The following is a 21,652-nucleotide window of genomic DNA, read 5'->3' as shown; positions in this document are numbered from 1 at the left end:
AGGAGGAGCAGGAGGGGCAGGAGGCAACTCTCCTGCTCTCCTGCAATTTGGGCTGACTCACCTGCACCCATGCCTCCAGAGCTAGTTCCACTGTGCTGCCAGGTCAAGGTTCGGGTCCTACTGTTGCAAGTGCTACAACCTGTGAGAGGCTGGCCCAACTCCCCCACTCTCATAGTCTCAGGGCCTCATAGTGGGTGTGGAGCGGGGGATGATCTCTACTGGTGCAGGACCCATTTACATTTACAGTGCTATAGCCAGTGAGTGGGCAGGGCAAGCTCTCCTCCTCTCATGACCCCAGGGTCAGCTCTCCCAGCTACTGTAGGTGTCAAGTTGGGGAGAGGAAGGGCATCTCCCTTGCACCCATGCCACTCCATGCCTGACAAGTGGTAAGGCCAGCTCCCCCAGGCTCTTACCCTCGGGGCTGGCTCACTTGTGCTTCCTGATTATTTTCATCCTAAGCCTTTCTACATATTGAAAATATTTGGAACAAAAGAAAATAAAACTCTATTGCTTCATCGCTTCTCTGGTAATTATCTGATGTTGTCTGACTTTTCATCAAACTTGTACGAGGTAGAAGAATATTTCAAACTATACTGGATCATTTAAAATGGAAATGTGAACAATCAGAGTACTTCAGCTTATACTAACCATCCATTTCTCCCTCCTTCAGTCGTTCTATTGTTCATATTTTGTTCATAATTTTAATGCTACTTTCTATTAACTTGTTTGTGTTTATTTGATGGATTATTAAGTATGATTTTTTACACATTTTAGATATAAAATCTTTGGAGTTATGTTACATGTACTGAAAATAATATTCTTTATTATTATTATTTTACATTTCAAATGTTATCACCCTTCCCAGTCTCCCCTCCATGACACCCCCACCTTACCCCCTCCCCTTTACCTCTAAGAGGGCACTCTCTTACCTACCCACCCGCTCCCTCTTCACCCCTCTAGCATACCCCTTCTCTGAGGCATTAAGTCTCCATAGAACTAAATGATTCCCTGTCCACTGATACCAGATGAGGCCATTCTCTGATACAAATGAAGAGAGAGCCATAGACTGGCCCATGTATACTCTTTGGTTGGTGCTTTAGTAGTCCCTGGGTGCTCTGAGGGGTCTGGTTAATTGATACTGTTGTTCTTCCTATGAGTTTGCCATCCCCTTTAGCTCTTTCAGCCCTTCCCCTAACTCTTCCACTGGGCTGAAAACAATTTTCTTATCTATTTTTTTGAACATTTTGCTGTTTGCCTAGACTGCAGAAAACACATATTTACTACCTGGTGTAAGCCAGATAGTTCTCTCTGGTCTGGTATGCTTATTGTTTACTATAGAAGACTCAGGTTCCCTAGCACTTTTTCCTTTGAATTTACTTGTGACTTGACATTAGATGTGCATTCCCTGCATAAATAATACCATTGGGCAATGTTTATGTATCTGCCATGCCAGTTCTTTAACTGTATACATTATTTACATTTGCTATAGCTATTAATACATTAGTGCAGAAGTATATCATTGTTTCTGATTTTTCCCCATTTCCCTGTGTGCTAATTAAACATATTGTGAAGAATTCTATTTTGATTTATTTATTCTATTTAAGTGTGTTTTCCTGAATATTTTTCAACAGACTTTTAATATCATGTTATCTATGCATAAGACCACAATGCATTATTATGTCATTCTTTCACCAGCTTGTGTGAAAATCGAATCATTTACTGCCCTCTATTCTCTCATTTATAATAGTCACTCTTATTTTCATAGACACTTAGGTCAATATCAGGTGGTATTATACACTTTATTTCATTTCAAAACTCAGATGTAGAAAAATGCTATAGTATTATCTACATTTTTGTTCACCATGATCTTTTCCCTTTCCCGAGGTTCCAATTTTTTCTTTATTTCTTCCTTTCTGTTTAGGGAATTTCCTCTAGGTGTGATTTTAAAGTAGGTATGTTGAAATAAGCTTTCTCAGGGTTCCTTTATCTGTGGTTGTCTTAATATCACTTAGGATATTTTATGTGTGTGGACAGATCTTGCCTTTCAGTATTTGAAAAACATGCTATCACTGTCCTTTGTGACTGTTGAAAGCAGTCCACCATCCTGTGTGTTCTATCACTTTGTCCTTTGTGGAGCTGAAGGAAATTCACTGTCCTTGTTGCTTTTCCATGTTCCTCCTTCGCTGCTTTCAAGATTCTTTGTTTTTACTTCTAAATATTGACTGTGGTACATCTTGGTCTACTTCTCTTCAGCTTTGCTCTGTTCATTTGATTCACTTTTTTTTTAATCTCCAGAAAAATTTTATTCATCATTTCTTTTAGTTTTCTTCTAGCTCTGTTATTTTTTCTTTTCCACATGAATCCCCATTGGTGTTCTGTGCTCTCAACTCTGTTAACTTGAGGATATACAGGTCATGTTTGTTTCCCAACTCATGAGTTCTTTATTGCATGATTGCTGTGGCTTAAGAGCTATGTATTTGTGCATATGGCGGTGATTTAAAGTGATCTCTCTTACTCAGTTTTTCCCACACACAAGGGTCTGGATTCATTTTGAATGAGAAATCACCATGCACCCTGCTTCTCAAATCTGAATGTTTTCTGTCTCCCTCCCCAGCACCAATTCTGCAGTATTCTTAATCATTTACTCTTCAAAGTTTCCTACTTTAGCTTTCAAAGTATTTTCTATTTGTGGAACATGCAAAGAATTGTACAATAAACTTAATTCAGTGTCTTTCTTAATGCTTGCCTTTAAAAATATTTCCACATATATTAACTCATATAAATGTCTATTTATACATTCTGGAAAATTTCTTCAAACTTATTTTTAATTAATTAGTTAATTAAATTTAGAGGCAGACTCTTACTATGCAGTCCAGGCTGGTCTTGAATTCTTGACCTTCTTGCCTCAATAGCACCACAGTGTTCAAATTATGGATTTATGTAAGCAGGCAAATTCCAGATTTTGAATATACAGTTTCAATGTCTATACTTTTGTTTTCAGAAATTCTTTTTTAGAACTGACATTTATTTTTTATTATATATGTATAATATGTATTTTTGAATTTTATTGGTTATTTTATTTGTTTACATTTCAAATGTTATCAGCCTTTCCAGTTTCCCCTTCACAAACCCCTTATATGCCATAGATAATGCTACATATCAGCTGGAGCCATGGGTCCCCCCTCCATGTCTACTCTTTGGTTGGTGGTTTAATCTCTGGGAGTTTTGTGGGGTCTGGTTGGTTGATATTGTTGTTCTTCCTATAGGGCTGCAAACCCCCTCAGCTCCTTCAGTCCTTACCCTAACTTCTCCAATTGGTTCCCTGTGTTCAGTCCAATGGTTGGCTGCGAGCATCTGCATCTGTATTGGTCAGGCTCTGGCAGAGCCTCTCAGGGAACAGCCATACCAGGCACCTGTCAGCAAGCGCTTCTTGGCATCAGCGATAGTGTCTGCATTTGGTGTCTGTAGATGGGATGGATCCCTAGGTGGGGCAGTCTCTGGATGGGCTCTCCTTCAGTTTCTGCTCCACTCTGTCCCTGCAGTTCTTTTGACAGGAGGAATTCTGGATTAATATTTTTGAGGTGGGTGGGTCCCCTCAACCAGGGGCCATACCTATCCACTGGATATGGTCTTTACAGTTTCTATCTCACCTTTGTTGGATATTCGGCTAATGTCCTCCCTGTTGGGGTCCTGGGAACCTCTTAGGATTTTCTAGTGGCTACCCCCAGTTACCCTCCCCTACTGCTACAAATCTCCCTTGTAATTCCTGACCGTCTGTACTTCTCCCCCATCTCCTATCCTCCCTTTTCTGAACTGGTCCCCCCTTTTCCCTCCTAGATCCCTTGCTCCCTCTACTCCCCAAGATTATTTTCTTCACCCTTTTGAGTAGAACTGTAGTATCCACACTTCTTTTCCTAATGGTAAGATCATTTCAACACACAATGGATTGTTTTTCTCACTTACATTTTGACTTACTTTCTTTCAACCTGGAGGCGAATAAAATGTGGAGTATTAAAAAAAGATGAAATAAACTTGCTTAATTTAAAGAAAGAAAGAAAGGAAAAGAAGAGCTTGAACATAGATCTAATGCTAGACAACTCCAGTATTTAAAGTCTGTGGGGTCTATCACTTTTTACTCACAATAAGTTGATTGATGAGATTTACAGTTTTGAATTTGTAACTAACATTTGGTTGAAATTTACTTGTAACAATTTATAGCACTATGTTTGTAAATTTATCCCTCTCAAGAAGTTTGATTCTCTTATTTATGTTGGTTGCCAGGGGCATCATCAGCCTGTGGTTGTCTTGTTTTGTTTGCTGGTAGAGTAAGTTTTAATTCAAAAGCACAGATAATTAAAACCGTCAAAGGATTCAGTTTTTCCCATCTCTGAGAGATTAAAGAGAGAGGGAGAATTTTTTTTATTCTAAGTATATGTTTGAAACATTATATAGTCTTATCTACAGATTGATTTGGTGTGGTTTCTGGCTTTTCCTCAGAGGTCCCTGTTTCAAGCTCTCTTTTTTTTTTCTTTTACAAGTTAAAGCCCCTTTCTCATGTTCCCCATATAGCTATTAATATACAATGTCACATGTTACTATACTTGCTATAATTTTATTACAATTGTTGTTTCTCAGACCCTTACATTTGGACATTTTCAATACATATAGATGCAGCTGTGTCTTTTGAAATATGTTTATCAGGTTTTTAAAAAAGTTTTAGTTCTGGTGTTAATTTTGGCATGAAAATCTTCTATTTTGCCAATTGTTAAACCAAATGTTTTTCTTAGTTTAAAATACATTTATTTATTTATTTATTTATTTATTTATTTATTTATTTATTTATTTATTCATTCATTTATTTAGTGTGTGTGTGTGTGTGTGTGCCCGTGCGCACACACACATGCACATGCGAAGACTATGGCCATATGTGGGGATGAGAAAACCCCTTTTAGAGGGTGATTCTCTCCTTCCACAACGTGCATTTCACAGATCAAACTGAGGTTGTCAGGCTTTGTGGCATACATCTTTACAGACAGTCATCTTGCCTGACCTTTTCTGTATTAATTTTCTTGTGAACTAAAAAAATAGCATGCCTGAGTAGCAGGATGCAAACAAGATCAACATACAAAAATCATTAGTAGTCTTTCTGTATATCAATAGTAAACTTGCTGAAAAAAATTAGAGAAAAATGCCATTCACGTAGCTTAAAAATAAAATAATTAGTAATAAATCTGACTATGGAGGTGAAAGACTTCTACAATCAAAATGTTATCATACTGAAGAACAAGAAATGGAAGCAAATCATAAAATGGAAGACCCATGATTAAAAGGTACCAGGATTAGTGTTGTAAAAATGGCTCATGATATAAAGACTCAACAAAATCCCTATAAAATTCCAATATAATTCTTGCAATTAGAAGAACAATCCAAAAATTTATATGGAGGCACAAAGACTCCAAATGGCTACGTAGATCCAAATCAGAAAGAAGAACATTGTAAGGATCACAGTACAGATCTCAAATTATGCAGAGGAATCAGAGTAACAGAATGTTCAGTACTAGCAGAAAACCAGCACACCTCCACAATAGAGTAGATGTCTTAGGAACAAACTCACACAGTTGTTGTCTCTTAATTTTTAACAAAGGTATCAAAAGTATATGATAGAAAAAGACAGTCTCTTCAGTAAATGGTGCAGAAAAACTGGATATCCACAAGTGGAATTACATTAGCTCCACATGCCTTACTCTGAGTAAATATGGATCGAAGACACTAATGTTATTCCTGAAACTTTGAAACTGCAAGAGGAAAACATGGGCCAAAACTTAAAAGATCTACATAGAACTAAGGGCTCTCTGGAAGGACGCTAATTATGGAGGAAATAATCCCAAGAATGAATGAGACAAATCATACTGACAGGCATGAAGTTACCAAAGTAAGAGGACCCATCACTTTATATGAGAACTTAAAATTTTTAGTTTAAAAAGGCATAAAAATGTTTTATAAATGAAATAATACTTTTAGCTTGTTCAAATTCTTTCGGAGTTTAATCGACTTTTCCTTGGAGTCATATTTCAGTCTGTATGGCTTTTTGATATAATTTAAACTCATTTCTTCTCAGCCCTTCCTCATCAGCTCGGAGCAATATGTATAACTTCTATTGCTAAGTTAGATTCATACATCTGATTTAGTCACTGTATTTTTCTATGTTTCAAATGTATACATTTGTATAATTGTTACAAAAGAATATTTAAGTGGTATACTTTCAGAGATTGGTGGTTTTGAATATATCACAATTTATTTTTAACTCCTAGTGATGATTTGTGGCTATGATATTGAAAGCTTCATATTATTTTTTCAAGCTTTTATCATCTGTTGTCTTACACTGAGTACCATTATTGCTTCAAATAATTAAAACAAATTTACTTACAAATAACGATATACTTTCTAAACAAAATTAGCACCATCACTTAATAAAATACAGTGATACTTCACACCAAATGAACTGGGTAAGGTTTACTATTAGTAAACCTGATGGATAAATAAATACAATATAAGTAATAAAAGATTAAAGCTGTATCAAAAATCATAAAAGGTTAAAATCATAAAGCAATCATTATGTGCCAGATGCTATTTTATTTTTTCCATTAATTAATTAATTAATTAACTTCACATCTTGAATGCAGCCTCCCCCTCACACAGCTCCTCCCCTACCCAATGTCCCCTTCTCCTCTGAGAAGAAAGAGGACCCCCTGGGTACCAACCCATCCTGGCACATCCTCCCCTACTGAGGCTAGACAAGACAGCACAGTTAGCAGAACAATATCCACAGGCAGGCAACAGAATCAGGGACAGCTCCCACCCCAGTTGTTATGGGTCCTGCATGAAGCCAAGCTATACATTGGCTACATATGTGCAGAGAGTGGTGGTGGGGAGGCATAGGTCCAGCCCATGTGTGCTCTTTGGTTGGTGGTTAAGTCTCTGGGATCCCCCAATGGTCCAGGTTAGTATACTCTGTTGGTCTTCCTGTTGTGTTCCTATCCCCTCCATGTTCTCCAGTCCTTCCTGTAACTCTTCTACAAGACTTTCTATGCTCCCATTAATGCTTGGCTATGGGTCTTTGATTCTGTTTGGTCAGCTGCTGGGTGGAGCCTCTTAAAAACAGCTATGCTAGGCTATCTGCAACCATATGCGCTTTTAAAACACTTTGTGTGCTAACTTATTTACTGTATCAGACTCATGAGGAAGATGATGATATTAACCTAATTTTTATATGTAGAAAGAGACATAAAAAAAAAAAAGAGACATGCAATCATTTTTTTTTTTTAAACCACATTGCTCTTACAGTGAAAGAACAGAAATTCCAATCCAGGAACTTTTTTTTCTTTCAAAGTTTTTTTTTTTTTTTTTTTTTTTTTTTTTAAATTTTTTCATTTTTTTTTTTTTTCTTGTTGTACTGGGGCGCTTTCTACACATTAGAGAAGCTCTCTGTCACTGTCACTGAGCTACATTCCCACACCTACAAGGATTTACTTCAGATCTGAGTGAAATACAGAGGTGNTTTTATATGTAGAAAGAGACATAAAAAAAAAAAAGAGACATGCAATCATTTTTTTTTTTTAAACCACATTGCTCTTACAGTGAAAGAACAGAAATGCCAAGCCAGGACCTTTTTTTTCTTTCATACTTTTTTTTTTTTTTTTTTTTTTTGCCTTTAAATTTTTTCATTTATTTCTTTATTTTTGTGGTACTGGGGAGCATGGTACACATAAGAGAAGCTCTCTGTCACTGTCACTGAGCTACATTCCCACACCTACAAGGATTTACTTCAGATCTGAGTGAAATACAGAGGTGAGGTCTTGGCTTGTTCTGGGATTGCCCAAGGTCTATTACAAACACTTCTGCATCGTTTAAAATTATACATATGTTCACACTGGAAAGAGCCTTAAAACTGGCAAAGGCAGTCATGGTCGGAATGCCTCATTATACCAAAAATAAATGGTCCATTCAAAATAAACTAATGACTTGCATATTTTCATGTGGATGAATGACTGTATTTCTAAATAGGAAATAAATGGCAATCGTATCTACCTAGATTAAAAAAATAGATAGTCTTTCCAGATTTTTGCATACTAAGGAGAGGTATGCGGCCTTACAACAGGCAGTCAGGAAAGCAGCAGCTATCCTGCAGCATCTTAACATCTGACTCAACTGTTCCTAAATGATACAATTTCAAAGATGTTGTAAACATAGTTTAGAATTCAATCTACCGGAGAGGATTAGCAGTACAATAGAGAAGAACAGATAACCCACCTGACCACCCATGTGCTCTCTTCAGGAAATCAATCTGGTTATCTGGGGAACACTCAATGTGGGATTCTCATCTGGCCAGGTATGCAGGAGACCCACAGCATCAGGCAATGTAACCAGTCCATTTCCTCTCAGAGCAGTTCTACCCACCTCAACTCACAGCGTGACATTTAAACCAGAAGAGCATACTGGAGCAGAAGTGAGCAGAGATGTAAACTCTAGCACATTTTTCTTGCTGCATTGTCTGAAGTTCGGCACATCTACCACAACAGTACTGTCCAGGAAACGGGAGTACTGGCAATGAGAAAATAGACTATTAATTGCACAATTAATAGAAAAGTGAAAATGTTTCCAAATCTACAATAAACCTGTATCCATAGGAGTGATAGCTCAGTGACGTGCTGAACTTCTGTTCTGGGGTCCGGCTGTGCAATAGACTTGCTTGGTCAGCTGGCATGGGTAGGGCTCACTTCCTGCCTGTTGAAGGGTGATTATGTTACACAGAGCTATGATGCGTGGTAAAATTCACTCAAGTTCTTGGTTATTTGTATCAGGATCATTCCTTGTTCAAAGTTTGATGTAGATGAAGATAAAGTAGTTTCTTGGTCAATAATTCCAGTTTCTTTCTCTTAAACTCAGTGGGTTTCTTGTATAGTTCTATTACGATTGACCCAGGTTTAATTCCATCCATTTCCATGAAGGCAAAACACTTGGCCCTGGTAAACCTTTTTTTAAGCTTGTAATATTTGAATTCAAAGAAGAAGGCAGCACCTTTGGTTAACTTCTCAACGTGTTTCTGGACTCAATGTCCACATTAAAGTGAACACAAGAAACTTCTTTACTTGAAGCCTCAGCAGTATCTTGTACGAGAGTTAAATCTATGCCACTCAAATCTTTCCCGCTGACTGTGATGTATGGATCGATGCACTGCCCCGCATCTTTCAGACCAATTTTCTCAGTCCTGATAGTGAGTAACGTCAACCCTGGTTCTGATGGCAACCGTGGCAATAAAGTACCGGAAACTCTAACAGAGAGAGAATCAGGAGGTCCTGCTCCAGCGCCTCTTTCTTCATTTTCTTCAAATTGCAAATTCTCTTCTTCACCAGGTGCCCAAATCCGTCTTAATCGGAGAGGTTGAACATCAAATGGGAATTCCTTATTATATGTAAGAATATTCTTCAGGATTGGTTCTAGCTTCTTCAGGTCCTTCCGTTTAAACTCTTCTTGGAACTGTGTGGACTGTAATGCTGCACTTCGCAATTCCAAACATGTGGCAATTTTGCCTATGGTTTTCTTTTGTTCTTCTGTGAATTCAGAATGATTGTACCTTGCCTGGGTCTACTTGTCCATCGCCTTCACCTGCTGGCCCCAATAGTCAAAGTCGGAGCCTCTTCTAAGACTGGCGCCCCAGCGCTGTTGCAAGCAGACTCCGTGTCACTTCCGACATGGCTGATCCCCGCCCCAGCCCCCTCCCACCACTAGCCCAGCAAGGCCAGGCTCTAGGGTGCCATTCTGCCTGGGCTTGGCCCTGACATTAACAGGACCAGGAGGAACCCCTAAGAACACCACCAGTGGCCGAGAAGTCGCCCAAACCTATTGGCTGCCACGGCCAAACTTTGCAGCTCCAAAGTCCCCATCCCCACCCCCACACCCCAGTCCACTCAGTCCAGGAACTTTCGATATAGAACGTACTGAATGTCACTTTGGCATCTGCAAATACTAAAGTCGATCTATAAACTTCTGTCACCATTCCTGATAAATCACAGGCAAAATAGGCTTTAAAAGAACTAATCATAATCAAAAGAACTTGCCCCAAATATAGTTAAAGCAAGGAGGATTGCCGAGGAGGTAAGATGCATGCTAGCTCCAGTTTGTTCTGTCTTCAGTGTGTTTGCTCGGCTCTCCTCCTTTCTTCCCAGAACTTACAGTGGATATTTTACTGTGATATACCTTGATTTATAAGAACCCATCCTGCTCTTACTCATTTTCCAGAAGCTTTAAATTTTAGCTTAAATTGATGAGCAAAACAGATCAATGTTCCTTGATATATTCTTTGGAGAAAGCTGAACATCCTCACTCAGCTGTTGAGATTTTCAATGTGATTTGTTGCATTTTTACATCGTCATTGTACTCAAAGATTAGTTATAAACTAAGGAAATGCGTTCTATTCTGTACTTTAGCAGAACATTTTGCTACTAAGATTGAAAATTGTCTTGGCCAAGGATTCAAACAATGAGCTGTTCTATTTGGTTTATCATTAATGTTTTTTATTTTATGAAACATTTAATGAAAAAATTGAACAGTTTTTGTATCAAATAACTTAATCACTATGCCCTATCATCTTAAACGATGAGATAGGGTAGGCTTAACAGAGTGAAAGTAGGGCAAATGGGATGTCTTAGTGGACAGAGACTTCTCATCTGGATCGCAGAGTCTGCATTTGGTATCTTGTAACATTATTGGCCAACTGGTCAATGGAAAGGTTTGGAATTTCATGACACGTTTAGAGAGTTATTTATGGGAAAGGTGTTATTGTATATTCAAAGACTTTGGTATTTTAAGTCATAAGTAATAATGGCATTTTATACATATTTTGGTCTATGGTCCATCTTAGCAGAATTCAGGTGGTTTGTTCATTATCCATTAAGAAAAATTATATAGAAGTTTACTAAGTGAAGGTGTCTAAGATAATAAATGAGGATACAGTAGAGGTAAAATTGTGACCTTCTGAGCGAAGATGAGCACTTAGGTAATAGTATCTTATCAATATGTTTTGACAACTTGAACAGCTGCTCAGAGAAGTGAGTCTGAGTGGAGAGAGGTGTTTGGACACTGATGATGCTATGCTTGTTTGTGTTCAGGAAATAACTTTTCTGAGAAATTCAACCTGACGCTTGCTTGAGTTAATGTCCTCTCATTTACAAATTAGAAGGCATTTTTGTAGTTTTGCAAATGTCCTTTGTACATTTATATTGCAGCTTTGACTACAAGGTGGCACCAGTGACTTTTGGGCAGAAATACTTTTTTGTTTTGTTTTAGAAGTATTTTTTTTTTTTAATTGGAAGTTTCTTACCAATAAGACAACCACCCTCACTTCAAAGACTCGGTTTGCAAATCTAGAACATTTGTTTGTATTTTTTCAACAGTTAAATAGCAATGTCTTATAACATTTCCCGTAAGACTTTTTAAAAGGCTATATGAATTAAGTCCTCATAACAATATGTAAACATTGAAAAAGTCACTAAGTATTGGATTGCTATTACCTAAATGTCTTTGGATACATGAAGCCTTAAGAATCCAGGCAATGGGCAAACCCTCAAGGACAAATGAGCAAAATTGCGTGTGAGTCTCTGAATAAGAAGAGACAATACTTTGGAGGATATTTTTCTAAGCAGCTTGCAGATAGCAACAGATATTACGAAGGTCCACTCAGGATCTGTGCCTGTTTCAAAGAAAGCTTGGCAGACAGTCAGTTCTGATTCCTTTTATGTCCACTTTCTCTCATTTTTCTCCTAACATGCACAAACACCACAGCATCATTTTCTCTAATCTCTCTTCTCACTGTACGTACACACACACACACACACACACACACACACTTTGCCTTCAACACTCACACACATGCATTCACACCCATTTCATTTTATTTATTTTTTAATCCTCAAAGGATTCACAGAGCGGGCTGAACGCAGCTGCTGTGTTTTCCCTGGTTAAATTGGCAGTTACCCACTGTGTAGAGTTGCTAGGAGAAGATGAATAAGCACGGTTACAGCATCACTTGATGGACATACTCTCTCAATAACAACCTGTGGAGCTCTGGGGTCTGTCTCCTGTACAGCTCTATGTGTGACTCTTCTCCGTGGTTGTCATTAATATTGGCTGCATTTATTCAGGAAGTGTGCTGTATTTTTAAGTGTCGCTTCCAGATCAATTAAGAGACAAAAGCCTTGGTATTTAAACAGGCACTTTCTTCCCAGGGTGGTGCTGCTGGGACTGCTTCCTACCATCTGGTTTCTCATTACATCCTGCCCTGCTTCAGCTGCTAGAGAGGAATTCAGCTTCTTGTGGAGCGCGAAAGTCATTCACGTTTCTTTCGTGCATAATTGAGCTCGTAAACTGTAGAAATTCTGATGTGCTTCTGTGCACGGAACAGTTACAGATGAGCTGCTGGGAGAATAGCCTGAGCAGTCGGTCAGTAGTACAGTAGCAGCTCACATGTGTGGATTGCTCCCGTGAGGTCAGAGCATCTGTTTATACTCTGTCTGCTTGGGTTGGTGGTGGTGGGGGCGTTGGTGATGTGAGCAGAGTATATGCCTGTCAAAGACGGCAGTTCTGGCAGAGCCTTCCCTCAGCTTTGCGTCTCTGAACTGTTTGGATGGCTAAGAGATGCTACTGTGTAATGCTTGAGATTTGTAATGGACTGAGGAATGCTTGTCCTAGCCGCTGAAACTGACTGCACCTGTGTTGTCCTAGGAACATCATCATGGGGTCTACTGATACGGACATCGAAGAATTGGAAAACGCCACTTACAAGTATCTCATTGGAGAACAGACCGAGAAGATGTGGCAGCGCCTGAAGGGGATGTGAGTAAGCTCTCCTCTTGGTCTTATGTTATATTTTCCCCTCAATAAATAGCTGACCGTTAACACAAATAATTGTGGGTGTTACTTGACTTTGAGATTTAGTGTTTCCTTTGCAGAAATTTTCTCTTGAAAACTAAAATATGCCCATTTCAGCTAGCAACTTGTTGAAAGCAGTTTCTGGACCTGCATGTTTTGTATGGAGTAAGGTAAGGCTCTGTGAAATCACTTTCTGTTTACAGTCCAGGGCTTCTGCTCCCTGCTGTGTGTGTTGCTTAGATGTGTGCTTTAGATAAGCACAGAGGGACTAGGAAATCAGCTTGCTTGGTCCTCACTGAAATAATTTCTCTCAGGTAAGTGGAGAGAGAAAAATAAGATGGAGATTTCTTTCTTTGTAAAAAACAAAAATGGGATTAGTAGAATCATAAATTACATATTTATTCTGTGCTTATTCTACGGTGGACAAACTAATATTTTAATAAGAAAATTATTTGTGTGGCAAAACAACATGAAAAGCATATCAAACATATTAGAGCTGTGGTTTAAATTAGTGAGGAATTAAATTTCAATTCCTCACTAATTAGTAAAGTGCAGAATTGCTTCCAGTGTACTGACCGGGTTCTTAACAATACAGAACAGGATGTACAGTTACTCGAAGCAAGACTCGTAATTACCTGAATCCACTTTGGTTCTAGTATTAGCACCTTGCTCATCACCCCCACCCCACCCCACCCCACCCCCACCCCCACCCCCACCCCCATCCCCGTCAGTGTGTGTGAGTTCTGGCCAGTGCTTCACCACAGCACTGTTTATATGCTCCGTTTTAATCATAGCACCAGTTGTAAAAGCCAATGTAACATTTGGCTGGAAATATGAATATTTATAGGTCATTGGAATTTCTAAGTGTATTTTCATATCTCAGAATTAAGTGGGGCATTAGCTTTACAAAGATAACTGTAGGACCACAGTGCTCTGTGGATGGATTTCTGTCTTTAATGCTGTCGCATGTTTACACAGTGTTTCATGGAAGGTAGTATATGGGTAAGCTTATGTCATCGCTTTTATAAAGGACAACTACATCAAACTTTGTTTAGAAGTCCAAATCCTCTCTACTCTTCTCCATCTGGACATAGAGTGCTCTCAGTGTATATATATATATATTTTTTTTCCATTACATGAAGCAATCCATGGTATTGTGGTGCCTCGCATGAAAGCACCCCAATAAATGCAAACAGCAGAGAATAACTTTTAAAAAGGAAGCCATTTTTATAGCCATTGAATGAACGAGAGAGATATCTGTTTCAAAGATCCATTAGAGATTTAGAAGACAGATTCTCTAGAGAAACAAATAATCCTGTCGAAACAAATGGTGGTTCACACAATTAATTAGCATAGATGCAAATTAAGCATCAGCAATTATCAGATGATTTGTGCTCTAACCTAGTGGATGAACATCTGCACTGGGCTGCTATAACTGAGATCACGACCCATTTTAGATTCTTCCTTTACAGGACAGGATGTTTTGTTTGCTCTTGGTATATTGTATTTCCTTAGTTACTCCGAGGCAAAAAGATACCCCGTAGTGACTTTAGAAATATGTCTTCAAACAACTAGAAAATTGATTCCGTGTTTACTCAACCTTTTTGAAAAAAGTTCTCTGACTTTTCACCTTGTCATTTGATAGCAGTTTCTAAGAGGGGTGATGTGGTCTCTCAGCAGCAGAGCTTCTGAGTTGACAGTGGAGTACATCTCTGTGTGCACACTCTGTGTTCTTTTGGAACTATTGCTACACAGAATCACTTAATGATCTCCAGCCAGTTTAGTGTTTTAAAGCCATTCTTACTGACTGAAGTGACTCAGAGCTTTTGTATTCAAGCATGAAGAGATTTGCATTTCGGTTCATTCCTTTTCCTTGCACTTTGACTTAAGACATTTTCAGATTTCCTGGCTTAGGCTTGTCAAAGCAAGAAAGAAGCTCTAAGTTTAAAATCTGCATGACTAATGACAAGCAAATTGTTTAATTATGGTCTTTTGTGTAGTCTGCTTCCAATGCAGTGATGTGCGGGACTCCCCATCCCCTTGATGAAAATGCCTCACCTCTTTAAAACGCAATACTGACTCAAGCTGAATTCTCTCATCAGTGTTGCTCCTGTCTTTGACTTTTAAGTGTCTGCAGTGAAAATCCTGGCACTCACGAATGCTATTAAACAGTTCTGTAATGATTTCTTATTTTGATAAAATAGACTCAGTGCTCACTATTGGATATTTATTTGGAAAGGATTTTATTTGATTTTCTTTTATGATACCCAAATTTATAAACTTATTGCTGTTTTTCAGCAGGCTATACATTTTTAATTTGGCATACAATATGTACATTGTAAGGTTAAATTCAAGTGGAGATGAAAATAAATGAAATATTTATTCATGCAACATGGAAACACAAGCCACTACAGAAGATACTTGGATAGTCTTTCATAGGTATTTTTATATAGTATATTTTAGACAATTTTAAAAAAGTATTGTTTTGCCTTTTACCCCAGCTTACTCTCAAACTTATAATTTTCCTGCTCCATTCTCTCCAATGTTTGGATTGCAAGCATGCACTACCACAACTGGTTTGTATACTCAAAGAGCTTGCTGACAGGAGCCTGATACAGCTGTCTCCTGAGAGGCTCTGCCAGTGCCTGACAAATACAGAAGTGGATGCTCACAGTCATCCATTGGACAGAGCACAGGGTCCCCCAAAAAGGAGCTAGAGAAAGTACCCAAGGAGCTGAAGGGGCTTGCAGCCCCATAAAAGGAACAACAATATGAACTAACCAGTACCTCTAGAGCTCCCTGGGACTAAACCACCAACCAAAGTAAACACATGGTGGGACTCATGGCTCTAGCTATATATATAGCAGAGGATGGCCTAGTCGGCCATCAATGGGAGGAGAGGCCCTTGGTCCCGTGAAGGTTCTATGCCCTATTGTAGGGGAATGCCAGGCCCAGGAAGAAGGAGTAGATGAATTGGTGAGCAGGAGGAGGGGGGAGAAGATAGGAGGTTTTCGGAGGGGAAACTAGGAAAAGGGATAGCATTTGAAATGTCAATAAAGAAAATATCTAATTAAAAAAAAGAAATAATGACAAATTTTGTAAAATTAAGTATCAATTTCTCTTGAGTACTTGGCTCATTTGTTTAATGAACCTTTTTAGTGTGCACATGTTTCAAGTGTGTGGATGCATCTACCGGTGTGCGTATAGGTGTGTGCATGTATGTGTGTGTGCATATGGAGACCAGAGGTCAGGGTTTCTTCCTCGTTCACTTTTCAGCTTAGTTTCTGAGACAAGATCTCACTGATCTTGGAGCTGACCCATTTAGATAGACTGGCTGGCACACCTGAATCCATTCATCTCTGCCTCTGCAGTTCCAGGATCACAGGCTGGCAGCCTTGGAGCTGGTTTCCCCTATCAGTGTTGGGGATATCCAAATGTAGGTCCTTGTGCTTATATGGCAAGCACATTGCCAGTGGAGCCATCTCCCAACTTCATCTATTAACCCTTTGGAGTCTGTTTTACTCAATGTTTGGGATACCGTATAAGCTTATGTAACTCCTTACCTCTTGTTCCTTCTGGAGAGCAAAGATAAAATAGTCTTCTCTCCATTCTCATGAAGACCTCCAAGCCTCACACTGCCGATTTTTAGGTCAACATTTTTCTCACCACTTTCAATTTATTTGCTGCCACTCAGAACAACAATTTAGCATCCTGACATGACTCCTCATCTTTGATGGTGGAAACATGAGCAGTAGTTGTGACATCAGACCCTGGGTAAAGCTGTAATTTGAAATCATCATACACTCGTTCTTAAGTTGTAAATAGTTCAGGGCGTAGGAAAGCCTTCCTTCCTACTTCTCATACCATTCCAACAGCAAATTCAATCCCCTGCTCAGAAGTTCCTTGTGACTCTGTAGCCTCAGCAGAATCCCACACATGAAGGATAGCTACCCACCTGTGGGCTTTGCAGTGACAGAGAATTTATGCATTCTGTGTGATAAGTTGATTTGAACGTTTTATATTGTTTTCAATTGGTAGCACTGATTTTTTTTCAAAATAATGCTTTTTTTGATACCAAAGCTTCCTTCTCCCACACTGGTATCCACAGGTAAGGTACAGGTAGCAACGTAGGCGCTGCTCATCCTTGGCCGTAACTCTTTCTAAGGATTCAGTCCGATAGCTAAAAACATTTCTAGAAACTTGATTGTGTACAATTTTCAGGGAAAATCATGTTAAGTTGTCAAAGAAGCTTACCCAATATATTGTTTCACTTGGTCATTCAACAGGAGCGAAGACAGCCTGAACTCCTCCAAACCATAAGCTATCTAGGCATTATTGCTGGCTCCTTCAGGTCGTATGAGCATAGGACAAGAACTAACCAGACTTTGAATAACCATTTCGTGTCGCATTGCTGATTTTCTCTGTATCTCCACACGTCTCTCTTTATCTTTACAAATGTTTAGATGTTCAGATGTGGGATCGTGAATGGGATGAAACTGGAGAACTTCAAGTTAAGCTTCTTCTACTCTCTCACCTTAATGATAAACATTACTTATCAGCAGTAAAGGGTGATTTGTAGGGACCTAGACAGTGAATGAGGGTGGAAAGACTCTACTCTTTAATTCTAATTAACTCATTTGCTAAAGGAGGCAGTCTGATGCACAATTATCACAGGAAGTTGCCCGGGCCCCATTTCTAAGATTTAACTGCTGTGCATATTTAAACTAGGCAAAGCTTGTAACTGGCAAGAAGTATCGAATGAAGTACCACTGCATTCCCGAGCTGGGATTATACCTTAAGATAAAGCAGCTTCATGAACAAGAAAGAAAAAGGATGCTGTAAATCTCCCACTTCCCACCCTTTACAGCTGCTCCCGTTTGCGTTTCAAGGCTTAGTGTCACCCACAGCATCTCTGTGCCCCTGTTCCGTGTTAGGAGTCCCTGTTCAGGCCTCTGTTTTCTGACTCCCTCCTAACCAGATCTGAGGTTGGCTCTAAGAAAGGCTGCATACTGCCTTTGTTCATTTGAATAAACATCCTTCTTCAGTCAGCTAAGGACTGAGCTTCCTCTTGTAACTCTTGTTCCCATGGCTGTCTATATTAGGGGCAGTTTCCATGTCGTCAGCTTGCAGTACTTCTGTCTTCCGTACACAGCTGAAACCAGGAAGCGTCTCTCCTGTAGAGCTCAGGCTATGCCTTCATCAGGAGCAACTGTTCTACTTCAGGGCCAATAGAGACCTTGTTAAGAAATGCCCAGCATCTCTGCTGGGATTTTCCTTACACAGAAAATTCCTCCCGGCTTTCCTCTTTAGGCTGGTTTTAGTTCATAAAATAGCTGGAACCTTATTTCCATTCCAAAATCTACCTTCTCTTATGAACTGTTGCTTCTGAGTTCAGTTACCAAGTTCACCTTCCTTTTATTCCTGGATTCCCACCCCTCAGCACAGTATCTAAGCACAGAAATACAAGATAATCCATATTTCTGAATGCAAAGTTGCAGGATTGGAGACAGATGCACAGCTAGAACAGGCACTGAGAAGATGGAAGAAAGCAAAGTCTTATGCACTAGTTGCTAGAACTGTGAAGATATAAGATGTCTGCTGTCTTATGTGTCCATATAAATGACTCTAAGATGTAAGTCTTCACAGTTATTTATTCATGTATCTTGTGAAGCATGAATTTGGACATAGGACCATGTTCTTCTAAAACAAGCAGACATTCTCAGAATAGTGATCCAGAAACATCACCAGAACAGAATGTAGAAAGGAGATTGTGAAAGACTCCCCAGATCTCATCGTAGATGGACTAGGGTCTCCCTCAGGGTCACACACGTTCCAATCTCTAGCATTTGTGAATGTTGCCCTATCTAGAAAACAGGATTGAAGCAGCACACTGGGTTAAGGTTTCCAAATAATCAATTCTCAAATACATCTCTTATCCTGGATTACCCAGACCACCTAGGTAACCCCATGTGGTCACAGAACCTCTTGCCAATTGAATCCAGGCAGACAAAGAGGAGGTCAGAGTAGAGTGGTGTGAAAAGTGATAGCTTGTAGATTCCAGCCCTGAGATTGGGCAAAGCAGGCCATGCAACCAAAGAATATGGGGATCTTAAGAAAGTAGTCTATGAAGTCTTCCAGGGTCTTCAGGGAGAACGTGGCCCAGATGACACCTTTATATTAGCTCAGAAAAAAAAAAGACATCAAATTTATGACATTCCAAATAGAAGACAACTCAACCTATGTATATTTTAAGGATACTGGGTTTTGTGATAAATTTATTATGGTGGCGGCAAGAAACTACAATAAGTTTCCTGTACTAGGAAAGCACTGTTTAATAAATATGACCATTCTTGCCCTTTCCTTCCCTTTCTCTGCACAGTTGATCCCTAGAGATATAAACAATGGTTTATAATATGTTGGAGCTGGGCAGTCTTGATATTGTATCACTGGATGTCTCCAGTAGCTCTATATTGTCTGGCTTCCATGCCCAAACCAGCAGTTTTCTGTCACACTCTATGTGAGAGTATACAGTGAATTAAATTTCAAGTTTTAGAGGAGAATATCTCTTGAGGATTGTTGAAAAATCTGTTCTTGTTCTTACATTGTTAAGCATGAAGTAATCAAGTGAATCGTCAAAAAATTTGTATTTTAGACATGAGACTAACTTGGTTTGGAAAAAAAATCACTTACTTGTATTTTTACTTTAGAGTTTACATTTAAACTTTATATGCCCCAGTACAGGGGAACACCAGGGCCAAGAAGTGGGAGTGGGTGGGTAGGGGAGCAGGGCAGGGGGAGGGTACAGGGAACTTTCAGGATAGCATTTGAAATGGAAATAAAGAAAATATCTAATAAAAAAGAAAAACTTATAAATCTCAATGTTTCAATAATATTTTATTATTGTCTATGGAATAAACGTTCTTTTGGTGGGGTTAAAATGGCAATCTATTATTTCTTATGCTATGTATTTTTCTTAGTCAGGTTAGATGCGAATGTTACTAATTTTCTGAACTTCTCTTTTAACTGTGAAACCCAATTTTATTGCTCACTACTCACTTACTCATTCAGTAAATGTCCAGTCGCTTTCCCTATGCATGTATATTAGACAGCAGAGCATTGAGAAGGTGAATTATAAAAAGCAAGGTAGCCTATGATAAGAAGTAGCCTGTGAACGGGCACCGAGGTTCTTTTAAGAAGGACTTTTGGATGGTCATGGTTGATTTCACTCAGAAGACTTTCCAAGTGAGATAGGGAAAAAGTGCTACCTAGGATGTTAGTGTGCGAGACGGCCCAATAAATGACACTGTCAACCCCTGATGAAGTTTAGCATCTGGTGAGGGATGGATTTAGGGGGCCACTCAATGGAGATCAAAATGTAAGTTTTAATGTAATAAAACTTTCATTGTCTTTGGTGTGCAGCTTAATGTGTCAGAGGGCCCCTGACAGCATCTATCTCCCCAAATACAGATCCTGAAAAATCTCCCCTCCTAAATTTACCTCATGACTTAGAAAAAATGAGACTCTACTTTCTCCACGCACAGATTTCTTCCCTATTCACCAAGAGGGAAAAATCTAGTTGCCAGGCCCAGCTGCATCCACCACGATTCATAATCCAAACAGGTGATTCTTTTATTTGCAGCAAAGCAGGAAAGAGGTCTAGGAAGCTTCTCCACTGAAAAGGGTTCAGGAGCAGAGAAAAGCGCTAGGACCTAATGCTGTCACACCTTGAAGACAACATAGCAACAATGGCATAGATTATGTGGCCACAGCATAACACATCCCTGCACACAATAGGTCCTTCTGACACTGTGATCACTAATACTCCCACGACACCCATCTTTAGTGCATGCTGTCCCCACTACTCACTAAAATATGATCTTCATGTTACCTTTCAATACCTTAGTTTTTCAGGTGTGAACTGGAAATATCTCCTATCTTACAGATGTTAAAGAGTTTAAATTAATTGCTAATTATAAATTTTTTGAATAGTATCTATAATCCCACAAACCTTAGCAGTTATTACTATTGCTAATTTTGTATACTGAGCCATAAATTTTGAGGTGATTGGCACTATGTAATACAGGCTGGTTTCAAACTTTCTTTTTCTTTCTTTATTTTATTGGGTATTTATTTCATTATCATTTCCAATGCTATCCCAAAAGTCCCCCACACGCTCCCCCACCCACTTCCACACCCACCCACTCCCACTTCTTGGACCTGGCATTCCCCTGTAATGAGGCATATAAAGTTTGCACGACCAATGGGCCTCTCTTTCCATTGATGACTGACTAGGCCATCTTATGATTCATATGCAGATAGAGACATGAGCTGGGGGGGGGTATTGGTTAGTTCATATTGTTGTTCTACCTATAGGATTGCAGATCCCTTCAGCTTCTTGGGTACTTTCTCTAGCTCCTCCATTCGGGAACCTGTGATCCATCCAATAGCTGACTGTGAGCATCCACTTCTGTGTTTGCCAGGCCTCGGCATAGTCTCACAAGAGACAGCCATATCTGGGTCCTTTCAGCAAAATCTTGCTAGTGTATGCAATGATGTCAGCATTTAGAGGCTGATTATGGGATGGGTCCCCAGGTATGGCAGTCTCTAGATGGTCCATCCTTTCCTCTCATCTCCAAACTTTGTCTCTGTAACTCCTTCCATGGGTGTTTTGTTCCCAATTCTAAGAAGGGGCAAAGTGTCCACACTTTGGTCTTCGTTCTTCTTG

General features: G+C 39.2%; 1 protein-coding gene and 1 pseudogene across 6 annotated transcripts in view; one reads left to right on the top strand and one right to left on the bottom strand.

Annotated features, from left to right (window-relative positions):
- Nucleotides 1-8,863: 8,863 nt before the first annotated feature.
- Nucleotides 8,864-9,754, bottom strand: LOC110290462 (annotated as a pseudogene).
- A 2,212-nt stretch (nt 9,755-11,966) lies between these two features.
- Nucleotides 11,967-21,652, top strand: part of Pde1a (phosphodiesterase 1A) — a 280,800-nt gene continuing 271,114 nt past the window's right edge. For 3 of the 6 annotated variants that reach the window (XR_003835139.1, XM_029470625.1, XM_029470636.1), the window contains exons 1-2: nt 12,193-12,498; nt 12,781-12,891. Coding sequence is in view for 5 of the 6 variants with exons in the window: in XM_029470625.1 (XP_029326485.1) it covers nt 12,467-12,498; nt 12,781-12,891 (143 nt within the window). In the remaining variant the exon portion in view is untranslated. Of the gene's footprint in view, nt 12,129-12,192; nt 12,545-12,586; nt 12,892-21,652 lie in introns of those variants that run through there. The other 3 variants (XM_029470632.1, XM_021151272.2, XM_021151263.2) reach the window with 3 other exon arrangements.

The sequence above is a fragment of the Mus caroli genome, chromosome 2 (genome assembly GCF_900094665.2).
Source record: "Mus caroli chromosome 2, CAROLI_EIJ_v1.1, whole genome shotgun sequence".
In the NCBI taxonomy this organism is placed as follows: Eukaryota; Metazoa; Chordata; class Mammalia; order Rodentia; family Muridae; genus Mus; species Mus caroli.
The sequence above is the reverse complement of the archived record's forward strand: the minus strand, read 5'-3'. Positions and strand labels throughout refer to the sequence as shown.